At 37.5% G+C, this 18,348-nt stretch overlaps 1 protein-coding gene across 3 annotated transcripts in view; it reads right to left on the reverse strand.

Annotated features, from left to right (window-relative positions):
- Positions 1–636: 636 nt before the first annotated feature.
- The window catches only part of ryr2a (ryanodine receptor 2a (cardiac)), a 657,734-nt gene continuing 640,022 nt past the window's right edge, over positions 637–18,348 (reverse strand). For all 3 annotated transcript variants that reach the window (XM_051919561.1, XM_051919560.1, XM_051919559.1), the window contains 3 exons: positions 6,156–6,256; positions 4,523–4,574; positions 637–2,308 (listed from right to left, as the gene is read on the reverse strand). In XM_051919561.1, the coding sequence (XP_051775521.1) occupies positions 2,213–2,308; positions 4,523–4,574; positions 6,156–6,256 (249 nt within the window). In that variant the 3' untranslated portion in view covers positions 637–2,212. The remainder of the gene's footprint in view (positions 2,309–4,522; positions 4,575–6,155; positions 6,257–18,348) is intronic.

An 18,348-nucleotide genomic window follows, 5' to 3' on the forward strand; every position in this document is an offset into this window, starting at 1 on the left:
CTTTCAGCATTAGCTTCGATGGCGACAGAAAGGGACTTCGTGATGGAACTGAAGCGCACGGAAAATCTGTACAACAGACTAATTGAACTGTTTTTGAGGAAAGAGAGGAGAATGGATTTTGTTTACAAATAATCCGAATTTTTGGTGAGTAAAATGTTGCGATTTTCCTAAATAATATTGCAAGTTTATGAGTTTTTATTGATGTTTTTTATGTGTGTCGCAGGCTGTAGCTGCAGTAGAAAGGAACTTGTTCACCCCTGGTTTGTCTATTCAATAAAGGCATTTATTGTGGCTACAGGAGTTATCTATCTGCGATGCAACAGCTCTTTATACTGTATTTCTGCATATTAAGATGGTTTTTATAACCATAAATTAGATTTTGAGGGGCGGGTTGATTCAGACGGAGCACTACTGAAGGCGTAGGTGCGAAATGCACGGTCCGCCACTGACTGCCCGTGGTCTTTTGGGAGTGGTCCCTGCAGGACATGGTGGAGAAATTACCCATGACTTCACCTGGAAATTCACTAAGATGATTTGGAAACTACTTGTAGTCTGGCCTGACTAGTAAAAATGGAAAGGTCAACTCTTTAGCCTTTAGGTGTTGGAGGTTTCGTACACACATTTTGAATCCAGCACTGTGAAATTACTGTCTTTATTTTTGAAAAGAATGTTCCGGCTGCAAAACAGAGTTAATAAAAGTATCTCCTGTAAATGTACACTGCTGTAAACATTAAAGACAAAGACAAGATTTAAACTATACATATACTGTAAGTCAATACATATATCCACTATAGGAAGCTTTTCCCAAGTGCAAAAATAGCCTGCCTCCTTTTTCAGCTGAATAAACATCAGTCTCACTTAAAAATACACGTACATTTTTAGAATGCAAAGAGTATGTGACTTTTAACAAAGACTTCATGTATCACCTTTCACTTCATCTGTCACAAGGTAGAAACTTAGGCAGAAATAAGAAGCAAATGGGTTCAGTCACCTTTCGCATGGCTTTGAGCTCAGAATAGCACCAGATCATTTTATTGAGAATATTTTATTTGCAAAGATTGGCATTACAGTTGGAGACAATCCAAAATGGAGTGTTCTACACATTGTAGCTTTACAGTGGTGTCTGATGAAATCCCTGAATGGATATTGCTTCAGCTTCAAACAAAATGAATCAACAAATAATCCTTCAACTACAATATTTAAATCACATCTGCCTAAAAATTAGGAGACAACAATGACATTTTATATTTTTATGCATTCTTGGCTGATGACATTATTTTTGAATTTACAATAAAGCCCACAACACTTTTTTAAATGTATTTATTTTACGATAAAGATATTAATAATCTTAAATCTATAAAACATTTTATGTGACGTTGACCACCTTTCGTCTTTGTTTTCGTTTTGTTTAAACTTGCATAATAAACATGCAATGAAACAACTTTTTTATTTGACTCTTTTCTTTTTTTCTAAAAAGATCAACTCCATTGCTGTATTGCATAAGAGCATTACCAAAATAAGAAACAGCAAAATACCAGAGAATAATGTATGAGCCTGATATGGATAACCTCACACCTGTATTTAGACACACACTCACTCACACACACTCACTCACTCACTCACTCGCACACACACACCCCAGACACACAGAGACGTACACGCACAAGCACACACACGCCAACAGCATTTAAACTGAAATCCTGTACTTTAACAATAACTGATTTTGTGACATAATCATGCACTCAATCCATGTCCATTTGCATAGCTCAACCCATGCTTATTAAGGCACTATTTCCCCATCTCTGCCCTTAAACCATAATCAGATCTATTCTATACTCTACAAAATGTACATTACCTTTCCTGATGAAGAAATAAAGACACTTAGGATGAGCAAGGTAATTTCCTTCATACACATGTGCTCTAAAAATAACATTTTCTGTAACTCTATAGATAGTTTCAAATTATTTTCTATTTTTGTAATTTCTTTTCTCAATGGAAGGTTTTAAAGCAGATGTATAGATGAAGCACTGATTCATCAAAACACAGCTTCTGTGCTCCAAAGGACACAGTGGATAATTTACAAGTATTTTACATTTACAAAGTGTCAAAAGCATTCCAAAGGAAGTTTGAAGGTTCTCTACCTTCATGTTTTTGCTGTAAGAAAAAAAAAAGTCTTTTCTTCTTTTCTTTTTTTTTTTTTTTGATTTCTTTTTCAATTGAGCTGGTCTTCATATTGTTTGCGAAAGCAGTCTCCAGCTGGGAAGAACTCCCAGCAGCGTTCCTGGTACATTTTCCAAACATATGATTCCTGCCGAGAAGAAGACTTCAGTTATAAAGAGCCCTTCCTTATCAAAATGACATATAAAAATACGGTCTAAGACTTTAAGACTATACACAATGTTGTACAGGATATACTGTAAGTCACACTTATTTATTATTGGGTACCTTATAGATTAAAAGTTACTGCAAGCTGCAAAAGTAATCTCTTAATTTAGCCTGCATGATGTTAGTAGTATTATACTGCAAGCACTGGCTAATTAATGAGAATTAAATTCCTAACTTCTATCCAGATTTAATTGCAACAAATCATCACAATGACTCTAACCAACTTCATGTAACATTCTTCTAATTAAAATTTATATAAGCTCCTTATTACTACTTATAGACAACATCAGACATTTCATAAAATCAACTAACTTTCATTACAACTGATCAGTTCATGTGAATTATGCATTTAATCAAAATAACAATATCACCGACAGGGTTAATTATTTCCAAGTTATTTTTACTGTCATAGTGTCAGACAAAAACATTAATAATAAATGTTTACAAAATAAACATCACCCACATTATCATTTTATGTAGCACTTAGTTATTTTATTTATATTAGTTTGTGATTCAAAGAACATATTCAATCATTAAGAGCTCAAATGGAATGAAATCTAAAAAACGTTGCAGCACAATTACAAGTACCCTGCCTGTCAGCATTAACTAATTCATAAATATTGTCCCAGCTGGAAATAGTTGCAATCTTGTGTTTACCTAACTTTAGCATACAGACATGTGCAAGAAGTAAAGTGTCATCTCAAATAACCAGCAGTTAGCAATGCAATCATGTTGGGAACTTGTTTTAATACGACAAAATTAAACACACTTTTACAAAGCCAACACCCAAATATGAAGCAGTAGTAAGAACTCACACCACTCACTGGAGACCGTTTAATCAAGATGTATAGATCATTCTGACACTTAAGGAAAGATTTCTTATATAACATTTTCATTCCTATGTTTATGTATTAAAGAAAAATACAGAATTTCTAAAATTACCATAAACTCATGTCTTCGACAATGTTTCAAATGTAACACTGTCATCAAAATACTCTTATGCTTGGCCTAAGCTAACCCTGCAATTGCTTTGTGTCCATCATTAAACCAGCCCAGCCTCCCTGATTTGGACTGAGTGTGTTTGAAAATGGATGGATGGATGTACCCTTGGTGCTGCTATAAACGGCATTCAGCTAAGTATTATGTCTGTTCTATGTCCTTCCCTATCTCTTCAATTTAAATGAGCTCTCCAATACTTCTCCATTGGATTTCTGCAAATATCTAAGAGATTCTTGGTTTAAAAAATGTATCTTTCTTTTTCTTTTCTCTTTCTTTCTTTCTTTCTTTCTTTCTTTCTTTCTTTCTTTCTCTTTCTTTCTTTCTTTCTTTCTTTCTTTCTTTCTTTCTTTCTTTCTTTCTTTCTTTCTTTCTTTCTTTCTTTCTTTCTTTCTTTCTTTCTTTCTATTAGACTCAACAAAGTATTTGATTTCTCTTAAATTTTAATTTTCTTGATATTTAAAGTGCTTAGAACCTAGCATGACCAACAGCATAAAAATGAGGACTGTATCATTACTACTGGCTACCATTAAAACTATCTAATCTGTGCCCTGCTGTTTTTTGGCCGTCTAATTTGGCGGTTCTGCATACAACAAGAATCTCTTATACTCTTCCTTCAAACTCCATCATTATTTCCTTTAAGAATGGGGAATTCAGTGAGACCTTGAAACAGGTATGATTTTCAATGTGATGTAGATTCTACAGAAATGAATTATAAACCACAGGCTTGCCGGTTCAATGCCTGTCTCTGACTCACTGCTTGACTGCTCTTGAGCAAGTCACTTAATCAGCCTGTGTTTCAAATGTTGAAAATGTGAAGGACTGCAAGAGTGGAATACCTTAAGGTTGTACTTGCTACATATATATATATGTATATATATATATATATATATATATATATATATATACTGTATACATATTACAGTAATGTTAAAATGTGGGGTCCACCAGTACCAATTCCTGCAATGTAAAGCTGATAAGCATGCAACATAAGATTAAGGAATATATTACTACTTAGTTTATTTATTTACCATACAAAAGATGGAAAAAATGTTAGAGCTAACAATTGGTGCAAGAGTCTAGTGAGGTGTTAAATGTCACTGGATACATTAAAAAAAACGCTGCAAAGAAATTTTAATACCTGGCCTGTGTGCTCTGTTTCATCTTTGTTGATAAGATACATCAAGAAAAATCTTCAAAAGGAGACAAAATAAAAAACAAAGTTATTTCAGCAGAATATTTATCAAGACAAATACAAAAGACAGAATGACAGAACTTTAGAAAAATAACAATAATGCTGGTGTTATCTAGGTAAACCTGTGTCATAAATATGTTGTCCACAGGAGGATAAATAGAAGATAATTAATTAATAAACAGACTGAATAACAAAAGTGGCGGAGTGGTGGCTCTGAGGATAGGGATCTGCACTGGCAATCGGAAGGTTGCCGGTTCGAATCCCGTAAATGCCAAAAGGGACTCTGCTCTGTTGGGCCCTTGAGCAAGGCCCTTAACCTGCAAATGCTGAGCGCTTTGAGTAGTGAGAAAAGCGCCATATAAATGCAAAGAATTATTAATTATAAAAGGGCAGTGTAGTGGTGCAATGGTTAGCTCTGCTGCCTCACATTTTCAGGAGACAGAGGTTGAATCCTGCCACAATCACTTCATGTGTTGAATGAAGACATGATGATAAGGTTAACAGGCATGTCACTTATAAATCCTTCTGCTCTTAATTAAATTATGTAAACTACCCCTCTTAAGATGTTCAGAATTATTCATTTAATGTGATCTAAAAGTACTGAAAACCATGCCATGTAATTCTGTATATACAATTAGGCCTGACTGTTACATTTACATTGAGCATCTGGCAACAATTAATCAGTATAACTAAAAGTCTTAATTTATCTATATATCTCATAAGCTACATTTTTTATCCTTTTTTATTTTAAAGATATGCTGCATTACATAATTACACATTTTTAAAAATATCTTTATATATAATATGCTACCGTGGCTGTCCGTTTGTCCAGGATTTTAAATCACCTGTAGCTCATAAACCGTTTGACCTATTGACCTGAAATTTGGTACACTTATACTACATGACGTCTACTATCTGCTTTTGGGGTGATGATTGACCTCCAAGGTTATTCCTATTTTTATTTTTATTTTATTGTAGAAACAACTCTCAGAAGTGGCCAGCAGGGCGGTGCATTTGTACGGGCGACATTCTCATCCCTACCACCTTCGCCATCACTGCCCCTACCTCTTCATATCTTAAATCATTCTTCAGGCAGATTGAAGACTTAAGTGCCAGCTTAAGTAAAAAATTAAAGAAAACGTACTAAGTAATTGCAACACAAACACTGACTTAATCAGCTTTAACGCAAAAAGATGCAGACAAAAGAAGAGAAGAAGTGGGCTCCTAGGGTGGAGAAAAAAAGAGCTGCTCAGGAAGCAGCAAGCACATCAACCTCTGAACAAACGAATGCTAAACGTACAGAGAAAGAATCTGAAAACTATGAATGCTTAAGTCAAGTGGATTCACTGCACGTTATCGTGCAGTGCGCCGTTACTGGTATTTTAATAATATGATATTTTACAAGGATTGAATTACTGTAACATAACCAATGAAATATTAACATGCATGTCCATAGCACTGTCCCATTAATAGCAGAGTAAACTTATGTCCTCAGAAAAGTTTTATCTTATTAGTTTTTGCATGACTGACTGACATCCTGGTGCTCAGAAAGACATAAAAAAATCTTCCATCTACTTACAGATAGTTTGCCAAGTTGTGCTCCTGCAGAGTGTGTGTTTCAAAGCCATGGGGTACTGTATCAAAGTAGTCATTCCCAATCCCACAGATGAAGCATTTTGTCTGTAAGATATAATCATCTTATCTGTTATCCTGTATATATTGAAAATAGTTGTTGAGAAAGAGAACAGGCTGATGATATTTATGGTCTAAATTGGGGTGTCCAACGCTGGCCATGTAGGGCCGCAGGTTTTCATTCTAACCATCTTCTTAATTAGTGGCCAGTTTTTGCTGCTAATTAACTTCTTTTGCCTTCATTTTAATTAAGTTGACTCAGAACCCTTAGTTGTTTCCAATTCCTTAATTAGCAGCAAAACAATAATGAGACACAAAACTAGCCGCTGCATGACCAAGTAAAATGGGCCCATCACATGATATCTGAAAATAAAGAAAGGTGAAGGCCTCATTAAGGCTGACATGCTCAGGTCACCAAAACATTTTAACTCTGTTATTAGAAAAAACAGAAAATCAATTGTTTTGGAAATGGCAGAATGAGAGCAGTGACAAACTAAGAAATTAAATAATAAGTTTAATTAACAGCAAGAACTGGCTTCTCTTTAAGAAACTGGTTGGACTGAAATTGCTGGGTGATTGAAGCCCTGATGTAGCTGGTCATCTGTTATGACACTTCACATCTCATTTCTGTTTGGCTGTCATTTAATGAAGAAAAGAATCAATTCAGAGGACCGAATCCTTAAAAACAGGGCTATTAAAGTGAAGGGAAAATAAGTTAATTAGCAGTGAAAACTGGTCACTGATTAGGGAAAGGGTTAGTGTGAATACCTGAAGCCACTGCGGCCCACCAGGATTGGAGTTGGACACCCCTGGTCTAAATGGATGGCTGCCTTAACATAGATAGATAGATAGATAGATAGATAGATAGATAGATAGATAGATAGATAGATAGATAGATAGATAGATAGATAGATAGATAGATAGATAGATAGATAGATAGATAGATAGATACTTTATTAATCCCAAGGGGAAATTCACATACTCCAGCAGCAGCATACTGATAAAGAAACAATATTAAATTAAAGAGTGATAAAAAAATGCAGGTAAAACTGACAATAACTTTGTATAATGTTAACGTTTACCCCCCGAGGTGGAACTGTAGAGTCGCATAGTTTGGGGGAGGAACGATCTCTTCAGTTTGTCAGTGGAGCAGGACAGTGACAGCAGTTTGTCGCTGAAGCTGCTCCTCTGTCTGGAGATGATACTGTTCAGTGGATGCAGTGGATTCTCCATTATTGACAGGAGCCTGCTCAGTGCCCGTCGCTCTGCCACAGATGTCAAACTGTCCAGCTCAATGCCTACAATAGAGCTTGCCTTCCTCACCAGTTTGTCCGGGCGTGAGGTGTCCTTCTTCTTTATGCTGCCTCCTCAGCACACCACTGCGTAGAAGAGGGCACTCGCCACAACCGTCTGATAGAACATCTGCAGCATCTTATTGCAGATGTTGAAGGACGCCAGCCTTCTAAGGAAGTATAGTCGGCTCTGTCCTCTCTTGCACAGAGAATCAGTACTGGCAGTCCAGTTCAATTTATCATCCAGCTGCACTCCCAGGTATTTATAGGTCTGCACCCTCTGCACACAGTCACCTCTGATGATCACGGGGTCCATGAGGGGTCTGGGTCTCCTAAAATCCACCACCAGCTGTTTGGTTTTGCTGGTGTTCAGGTGTAGGTGGTTTGAGACGCACCATTTAACAAAGTCTTGGATTAGGTCCCTATACTCCTCCTCCTGCCCACTCCTGATGCAGCCCACGATAGCAGTGTCGTCAGCGAACTTTTAAATATTGGAAGACTATTTCTACTAGCTTAATTTTATTCATTACTGATCATAATTATTTGAAGGGAATATTATATGGCCGAGCCCAGTCACCAGGAGTTTCAAGAAGGGTCAAAGCTGTGTGGGCAAATAACTTCTGACACGGGAAATGAATGCTCCAGTACTAACAGATTTAGTTCAGGTGATTTGGAAAATGACAGATAATCATTTTATTTCAATAAACCAATCATTAACATAACTTTACCCACTGGGGCTCTTTCTTTTTACTTTGGACAACTGTGCGCTCAGAGCCAGTCATGAGTGTCTAAACCTTTATGACAATTTAGGGGAAGTGAAACACACTGTTGGGCTGCTCGAATAACTCTGGCCAAGACATTGTATGACTTCATCTGACCCCAAAGTTATATTAAATACGAGGGACGTTCAAAAAGTTCCCGCACTTTTTTTTAAACTGCATTTGTTAAGAATTTCAAAAACAAATTACGAGCACTTTTCTACATAGTCACCTTCCCTTGTGATGCAATTTTCCCAGCGTCGTACCAATTTTGTAATGCCCAATTATTATTCCTCCTGCCTTCACCGTTTCCAATGAAAATATAAAAGTGCAGAAACTTTTTTGAACGTCCCTCGTACTTGGTGCTCTCCTGCTGGTAGGTTTGAAGACTACAGTTGTGATTGTTTCTGGGGTAAAATTTCAGATCGCAGGAGCAGCCATCGACAGAGCACAGGAAGCAGAGGGCAGAAATGTGCATTGCTTTTAATATGAGTGGGATGTTTATTTACTTCATCAGGTGTATTGCTATGTTTAGGATTCAAGTGGAAGACAAAGTTAAAAATATAACCTGATCCTGCTTTATTTTAGTGAAAACAAATCAAACCAATAAAGAAATACTTCTTCAAAATGCACATTCATCTCAAAGCTATATACAATGTAAAACTTCTAAATCATCAAATCATAACTGTACCCATTTTAATATTCCTTCTTTTATTTGTTTAATATATCCCTTGAAAGACTCCACATTCCTCTCTTAATAATTCTACTCATTTCACAGAATGGAAATAACAAAATTATACCCTAAAAGAATCTAAAGAAAATTCAGCAATAAACAAAATCACGCATGGTGTTATGGAAAACAATGAAACACAATCAAAAAGTAGCCTTTTATAAAGTTAGCTGGTGGTTCTTTTTAAAGCTATTATTGTTAAATTTCAGAAGAACAGTTCAAACATAAATTGTTTAAGTACAATTCTTAATATTTTTTAAATACATTTTCCACTCAGAATATTAGTACTAACTAAACGAAGAAAAAAAGAGAAGGAGGACATCAATAGAAAGTGGGCATTAAAGATTAGTAAATCCTCTAAAATATTCAAAGTTACTAAATGTGGAGAACAACATGCTAAATGAGGATGGTGTTGGAAAAAATCCAGTAGGGACAGAATTAAAAATTTGTCCTTTGTTTCCCACTATCTGAATTCATTTCTTCATGTTTTATAAAATGCAACTCCTTTGCACTGTATATAAAGTTAAAATTCTCCCAGTTAGCTAAAAATGAGAATTGAGTTTGAATTAAATTAACCCTTTCGGCCCCGACATCCTATTACTAGTACATATATATATATATATTGTGAGCTGCGAAGCTAATCCTACCCCCAAAAAGATACAGACGCCCCTGGAAAAAGCCCTAGGAAACCCCTAGGAAACTTAAACAGACTACCTTCACATTTCTCCTTTTCCTTCTGGCCGGCTCTGTCGCGTAATCCGCCTCCCGCGCGCTACTCTGCCTTGTCAAAAAGCCTGTGCCGACTTCTCTCTGTGCTTATAAATTGATTTTCTGCTTCTCTCTCTCTCTCTCAGACTTCTGGTGCTCCTGGCACGTATTCCTCCGAAGAAGAAGAAATCCTTGGTTGCTTTTAAATGACAAGCGGAGGTGTAAACTCTTTCAAGGAGCACGTTTGAAACAGTTTTAAAAGATAAATGTTTGTTTGCAGTGTTTGAATAAAAATTCGAGTTTCTTCAACATCCACTGGTCTTCTGTGCAATCTTGTAACCCAAGCGTGACAAGTGGTACCAGGAGTGGTTGCACAGATGGATGCTTTAGCACGAGCGGAAGCCGAATACCTTTTCCAAGTCGCCCAGAATGTTCCTATCCCATATGATTCAGAAGATGATTTGCATTCCGAACGTCCTACATCTAGTCTCCGACCTCCGTCTGTCAGACGAAGAGACAGCCAACAATATATTCAGCCTCGAGGAGCCTCTCCAATCCCTCAACAGTATGTTCCACCTCCACCAGCACCAGCACCTGCGCAAGTTACTAGACGTGTGCTTCCTCTCCCTCCACTTCCGGACAATGCTAAGAATGTCCTGTCGAAGATGGGCCCATCTGATGACCCAGAGCTATTTCTTTTGGCTTTTGAACAAGTGGCGACTGTGTTAGGATGGGACAAACGTCATTGGGCTGTTATCGTCACCCAGTTTTTGTCTGGTGATGCACTACTTTCATTACGAAATATACCTGCCGACAAATTTGGCGATTATGATTTTGTGAAAGATCAGCTTGTCTTGAAGAAAGCCATGACGTTTTTGTCGAAAGGTTTTGCACTTTACAACTGGAGGTTGGATATGGACAGATCTGTTCGTGCTCAGATACAAGATTTGATTCTTAAAGTGCAATGCTGGTTTGAGGAAGACTTTATTGAGCAATTAGTAGTACCTGAAGCACATAGGGAAATTCTTTTACAGCTGGCTCACTCTCATATATTGGGAGGACACCTGGGGTCTGATAAAACAAGAGAGCGATTATTGAAACGATTTTATTGGCTAAATATGGGAAAAGATGTTGAACGGTTCTGCACTTCATGCCCTGACTGCCAAATCGTCTCTGCTCATAAGCCTCCTAGGGCTCCCCTTTGCCCTATGCCTATTTTGGATGTCCCCTTTCAGAGGGTGGGTTTAGATATTGTAGGACCTTTGCCGAAAACTAAAAATGGTTTCCAGTATTTGCTGGTGTTAGTTGATTATGCAACGCGATATCCAGAAGTAACTGCTTTGAAAAAGGCAAACTCATCGTCTGTAGCCAAGGCTCTCTCTGTGATGTTTACCCGTATTGGCATTCCTAAGGAAATTTTAACTGATCAAGGCACTCCTTTCACTTCTCGTGTGATGAAACAATTATGTAAACGGTTCGCTATTAAGAAATTGTGCATCACCATTTACCATCCACAAACTAATGGCTTGACTGAACGGTTTAACAAAACCTTAAAACAGATAATCAGAAGAGTTGCTCATAATGATCCCACAACTTGGGACACTGTCCTGCCTTTTGTTTTGTTCGCTGTTCGAGAATCGCCGCAGGCATCCACTGGTTTGAGTCCTTTCGAGCTGTTGTTTGGCAGGCACCCAAGAGGCATCCTAGATGTTGTTCGAGAGGAATGGATAGGTCATGAAACAACCTCTCTTGGGGAGGGTTTTGCAGAGCGAATAGTTTCCTTACAAGAAAGAATTTCCAGACTTTCTTCTATTGCTGTAGAGCATCAACAACGAGAACAGGAAACACAAAAATGTCTATACGATAGACGCAGTCAGCTTCGTGAATTCAAACCAGGCGATCGTGTTTTAGTATTAATACCGTCAGACCCACATAAATTCCTAGCTAAATGGCAAGGCCCAGCAGTTATCGAAGAGCGTATGGGACCAGTAAATTACAAGGTTAGAATTCCTGGTCGACGAAAACCATTTCAAATTTTGCACATTAATCTCTTAAAGAAATGGCACGACAGACAACAGGTTCACAATACCTTGACTGCTGTTTCTCAGACTGATGTTGTCATTGGCAACGATTTGACTGACCCACAAAAGACAGAATTATTAAACTTAATAGAACAGAACAGTGATGTTTTTTCGGACTTACCAGGCGTCACTAATTTAGCAGAACATAAAATCACAACTGAAGCCGGTGTTCGGGTGCAGATGCGTCCATTTCGAATTCCAGAAACACGAAGGAATATTGTGCGCGAAGAAGTCAAGAAGATGCTGGAACTAGGTGTGATTCGTGAAAGCAAAAGTGACTGGTGCTCTCCAGTCGTGTTAGTCCCCAAGCCGGACGGTTCGGTTCGTTTTTGTATTGATTTTAGGCGCTTGAATAAGGTGTCTAAATTCGATGCTTACCCAATGCCCCGGGTGGACGAGCTCTTGGAAAAACTGGGTCAGGCGACCTATATTTCCACACTAGACCTCACAAAAGGTTATTGGCAGGTGCCTCTTGAGGCTAATAGTTGCGAGAAAACAGCATTTACGACTCCTGATGGACTTTATGAATTTACAAGACTCCCGTTTGGTCTTCATGGAGCCCCTTTAACTTTTCAGCGAATGATGGATCAAATACTACGCCCACATTCTGAATATTCTGGGGCGTATCTTGATGATGTGGTTATTTTCAGCAATGATTGGCATTCACATTTACAACGCCTACAAGCTGTACTTGATAGCCTGAAACAAGCTGGATTAACTGCTAACCCTAAGAAATGTAAACTAGGTATGTCTGAGACTCATTATCTAGGTTACTCGATGGGCAGGGGTTTACTTCGTCCACAACTAAGGAAAATAGAGGAGGTGCTTGCTTACCCACATCCTAAAACGCAAAAACAGGTGCGCGCTTTCCTGGGACTAGCTGGTTACTACAGAAGATTCATCCCTGACTTTTCAAATAGAGCTGCTCCTCTTTCAGAGCTTACTAAAAGAAGAAAAAACCGACCTATTATATGGACAGAACTTTGCGAATGTTCCTGTTCAGATTTAAAAAAAAGCCTTGTCATCTTATCCAGTGCTACGAAATCCTGATTTCTCTAAAGATTTTATTCTACAAACAGACGCTAGTGCATTCGGAGTAGGAGCGGTCCTTTCCCAGGTATTTGAGGGTGAAGAACACCCTATCACGTACTTGAGTAGGAAATTACTCCCAAGAGAACGCAATTATTCAACTATTGAGAAAGAATGTTTAGCAATTAAATGGGCTATAGAAGCACTATGCTATTACTTATGGGGACGGAAGTTCACATTAGTAACTGATCATGCTCCACTTCAATGGTTATACCGTCAAAAAGATACAAACTCCCGTCTTATGAGATGGTTTTTAGGATTACAACCTTACAGTTTTGAAGTCAGACACCGACCTGGGTCTGAACACATAAATGCTGACGTGCTGTCGCGTCTCTTTGAACCGGGTCTGGAGAATCGCTTGATTCACGGAAACGTGAATAAAGCTGAGGGAGGGGGTGTGAGCTGCGAAGCTAATCCTACCCCCAAAAAGATACAGACGCCCCTGGAAAAAGCCCTAGGAAACCCCTAGGAAACTTAAACAGACTACCTTCACATTTCTCCTTTTCCTTCTGGCCGGCTCTGTCGCGTAATCTGCCTCCCGCGCGCTACTCCGCCTTGTCAAAAAGCCTGTGCCGACTTCTCTCTGTGGTTATAAATTGAGTAGCACCGGGCGTGCTACTATTAGCGCAGACTGGAGAGACTGGCATAGTCTGTGAAATACGGAAGTGAAAATGGGCGCTTCTGGACTGTGCGCACCACTTTCAATTTTATTTCCTCAAAAAGATTGAATTATTTGGCAGCTATTGTATACTAATAGTGGTAATTTTTTTGCTTTTTTTTTTCATTTTTGAGCTTCCTAGACACTCCAAAGGTAGAATATCTCACAAAATAATTTTTCCCATTAAAAAACAGAAAACCCAGGGCTGAAAGGGTTAAATGTTATCACATTAGAGGGGTCAAAGAGCAGTGGTAGTCCTCTATTATTTCTCAGGGCTATTAGAGGATAAGGATTATTGTAAACCTGTTGTAGCTATATTAGATAAAAAGTTGAAAACACCTATTCCCGAACATAAGCCACAGAAAATTCTTGACTGTCTCTCAAAGTTAATAGTGAGGTATACAATAGGCAGTGGTGAAGTGAATTAGCTTTGTGTCTGACACAAAAATGAGAAAAAGTGCATTCAAAATATGAAATCAATTAATTTTCTGTAAATCTACTAGTAAGGTCCTGTACCCAACTCTTTATAATATTAACCTAGGGAGCACTATGAGAGCAGTTTTGAAGTAATTCATTTATTCATTGTGTTTGTGTTAATTTACAATTGCTGGTGCAAAATAGCATATACTAAGAAAGAGATATCAGACCGCTTTCTAGAGATAAACATAATTCTATGACTTCAGAATTACAGCTTTCATTCAGAGTCTAAAAGTCCAAAAGCTTACCACCCACAAGAGAAACTGTAAAAATAGTTCCTAAAGCACAATTCTGACACACACCTTAATCTATACAAATTTAGCCTGACTATATAGTTTTGGATTATAGGAAGAAACCTACAAAAAGATGCAAAATCTGTAACAGGAGAGACTCTGTCATGGTGAGTCAGTACTATGCCAGGCCCAGCTCCAGGTGATCATTTAGGTGGGCTAAGCAACCCCCACCACCAAACGAATGCTGTTGCATATACTGTTAAATGTTAGATTTTTAGAAACAGAGTGGAAAGCAGCCACACACAGAATTTACTCTAGCTCCATATGTGCAAAACATTCAATTATTTAACTTAAAATCTTTTACCGAGCACATCTATCTCGTTTGAAATTGTCCAAGATGTTTCCAGGGCAAGATCCAACCTGCGAATGTTGCAATTGAGCCCCAGCTTCACTGGGCCACATATTTTGGGTGTGTACCAAATTAACATCATTCTGGACCAAAATCTTTAAATGTCTATCAGACAGCCTTGGGGTCACAATCCCTCCTAACCCACTAACAGCTGTGTTTGGTGGACTTCCAGATGGGCTTAAAGTGGAGAAGGACAAACAGACTGTGATTATCTTTACATCACTACTACCATGTAGACTTGTCTTGCTCAACTGGAAGAATCCTAGCCCACCTCTTTTAAGTCAGCGGGTGACTGATGTTATATACTAATTGAAACTGGAAAAAAATAAAAATTTCACTTAGAGGATCTGTTCATATTTTTTGAACCTGGCAGGACCTAATCAATAACATGTTAGATGAAGCATTTATGTTGGGGGGAAAAGACTCCTTTCTCTTTTTACTACTCTTAACAGTTTTGCTTTGGTTGCTGACCTCTTTCTCATGGGTGGGAGTTGATTTGATTTTAGTTTTGTTAAGTTTGACTTGATTATATGAAATGTTATATGCTTTTATTAAATTAAATAAAAATTTAAAAAAAAAGTTTGATTTTTAGGACTTGATCATACCATGTTCCACCTAGCATTCCAGATACCACTTTACCATTTTGCTCTGGAGCAGGGGCTGAACCACGCTATCTTATTTTTGTCTCAATTATAATCGATGTTTTCAGAGCACAACAAAATGATTAGAATGGCAAGTTAGTGGTTAACAAAAAGCAATCTGAAAAGAAAGATGTCTTTAAAAAGTTACTTAAACCATAAATCCTTACCACCAGCAGAAAATGTTGCCAAATCAATTAAAATTGAGATTCTAATACTGCCGCATAATGTAATACATTTCTAGGCTCAAGGCCCTTAGAGATAAGAATATTAACATGTAGGTCTATGAATGCACACATACATAAGTGAATGCATTGTATAAAGCTAACATTATCAAAATATGCTAAGAAATATGAAGAACAGAAGTAATTACCTTGACCAATATGTATGCGTGTGTAGAAGCAGCATTCAAGTATGGAATCTTTGATTAACGACAGAAAATGTTTCTAATTATATAATGGGAAGGGTTTCAAAATCCCCCTGTTGATGAATTTGGTAAATGGTGTGATTGTTGTTTTCTACAGTTAAATATCTCTAAGATGAAGGCTATAGCTGCAGAATTTAGATGTTCTCCTTGTTCCCCTTTCTCAACCTTTATTAAATAAAAAGGTAGAGCTGTGAACATGGAGGAGCAATACAAATATCTAGGAACAATCATTGGTAACTGGCTAGCCTTTGCAATATAAAACAAATCTGTAAGAAGGGACAAAAATGGCTGCTCTTGACAAGGAAACTTAATTATATTAAAGTATACAAAACTATTGATACACTTTATATGTGTTGTATTAAATCTGTCTTGTCTTTATATGTTGGTTTGGGAACAAAAACTAAGCAACGTTGTCAAAATTAGTAGTAAAATTACTGTGCTAGATGGCAGTAGACCACTCTAACTGAATACCAATGATCGAACTCTAAAGAAAAATCTGACTGATTTGTCTAGCTTGTCAATCTTCTATTCCATTTCCAACACTACATTTTTTTCCGGATACATTTTTGAAACTGCTGCAGAATAATAATAATAATAAATACAAAATACTACCCAACATGTATTCTATACTGAGTACATCCCTGTAAGACAGGCCGATAAATAAGGTATAATTACGAAGACGGATCTTTTTGAGAAAGAAAAAGAAGTAAAGAAATATGACAGTAGTGAAGCTAAATATTTTTTACTGAAACTAGCTGCACTTAAGGTTAGTGCAATTATTTCGAAGTATAATTTAATTAAATCAGAATTGCAAGGAAAGAGCTATACTGAGGATATTAAAGTCAAATTATGAAATATACCTTCAGTAAATGTAATACCGCATTGCACATGGGCTGTTTTTTTTACAAAAGAAAATCCACTTGTATGTGCAAACTGAATAATAATAAATGTTTCTGAAATTATTGTTCATAATACTTAACAGTAGAGTGACTGTGTCATTTACTTTTTTTTACTTTGCACTTCCAATTACAGAGTGAACTGATGCAGCACCATTCCAGTAGATAAATTATAAATAAAATAAATTTGCTTGAATAACTGGTGGAAATTCATCTCTATGCCCATAATGAATATGGACACAAGCAATCACTTCAGGAACAGAAGAACATGGTGTTTGGAACAACTATAAAACCAGTGGCACAAAAATAATTGGAAATGTTGTGAAGCAATATAAAGATAGCAGCTCACTGTAAACAAAAATCACTTCAAACTAAAAAGTTGAAGTTCATATTTAAAGTAGAAAACTAAAATGTTTATCTTTCTAATACAGCATAGCCACAGTGTAAGGGCTATCAATGAACTATGCAAAGCCATCAATTTGCTATGGCTTCAGTCAAGTTTTGAAGTCTTGTGTCAACTCCAAGCTCCCCAGGTTTATACTGTTAACATTTTCATTAAACTAGAGATTGTCTTTCTGTCTTTAGTTAAACCTTGGATTTAAGAAGGTAAATTAAATGACAGATTTTTTTTTTTTTTTCATTTTGTTATTTCAAGATTACTATCCATCCATCCATTTTCCAACCCGCTGAATCCAAACACAGGGTCACGGGGGTCTGCTGGAGCCAATCCCAGCTAACACAGGGCACAAGGCAGGAACCAATTCCCGGGCAGGGTGCCAACCCACCGCAGGACACACACAAACACACCCACACACCAAGCACACACTAGGGCCAATTTAGAAATCGCCAATCCACCTAACCTGCATGTCTTTGGACTGTGGGAGGAAACCGGAGCACCCGGAGGAAACCCACGCAGACACGGGCAGAACATGCAAACTCCACGCAGGGAGGACCCGGGAAGCGAACCCAGGTCTCCTAACTGCGAGGCACTCCGCTACCACTGCGCCACCGTGCCACCCCAAGATTACTATATATATTTCAATAGTTGTTTTACATGTGATGATATGTGTGCTGCAATAAGTCATCCTAATTGAACGGTGTTATTTCTAAAAATTAAGTTTAAGACAAAATGGTAAAAAATACTTGGAGGCACTCAGCAGTTGCTTGAACACAAACAGTACTGAAAACACTAGGGAAAATGTTTAATAGCAGAGGGTACAGATCAATAATCAAATTTCTGGATGAGATTTTGTATTCTCACCAGCGTACCGTCACCGTCTGCTCCACAGCATAGCTTATTGTATCTCTGGAAACTCCACCTGTATACAATCTGCTGTATTGGGATGGATAATCTGTTTCATAACTGACCAAGTTGTTAGGTAGAACTCACAGACAAGGAGAAACACACTGGAAGAAAAGTGATAACACACTGGATAATTACCTCTAAAGTCAAGAAGTAACACTTTAATTCTAACCAGCACATCAGCTGGCAGTTAATAAATTAGGTGTCACACATTTCTCAGCAAGAGTTATTTCAACTTCTTTCTCTTTCCACATGCACATTTAAATAACAAGTTAACCCACAGTCAAGGAGTGGACATGGAAAATAATTAACATCAAGTGAAATTCTGAACGTCCCCAGATGATTTCTATTTAACTACTTGATAACTTCTTCCGTGTATCTAAGGCTAACTGTGTGAAGAAAAACTTTAGAATGTTTGTTTAGTATTAATATTTTATAAAA

Source organism: Erpetoichthys calabaricus, chromosome 15 (genome assembly GCF_900747795.2).
Source record: "Erpetoichthys calabaricus chromosome 15, fErpCal1.3, whole genome shotgun sequence".
NCBI lineage: Eukaryota > Metazoa > Chordata > Cladistia > Polypteriformes > Polypteridae > Erpetoichthys > Erpetoichthys calabaricus.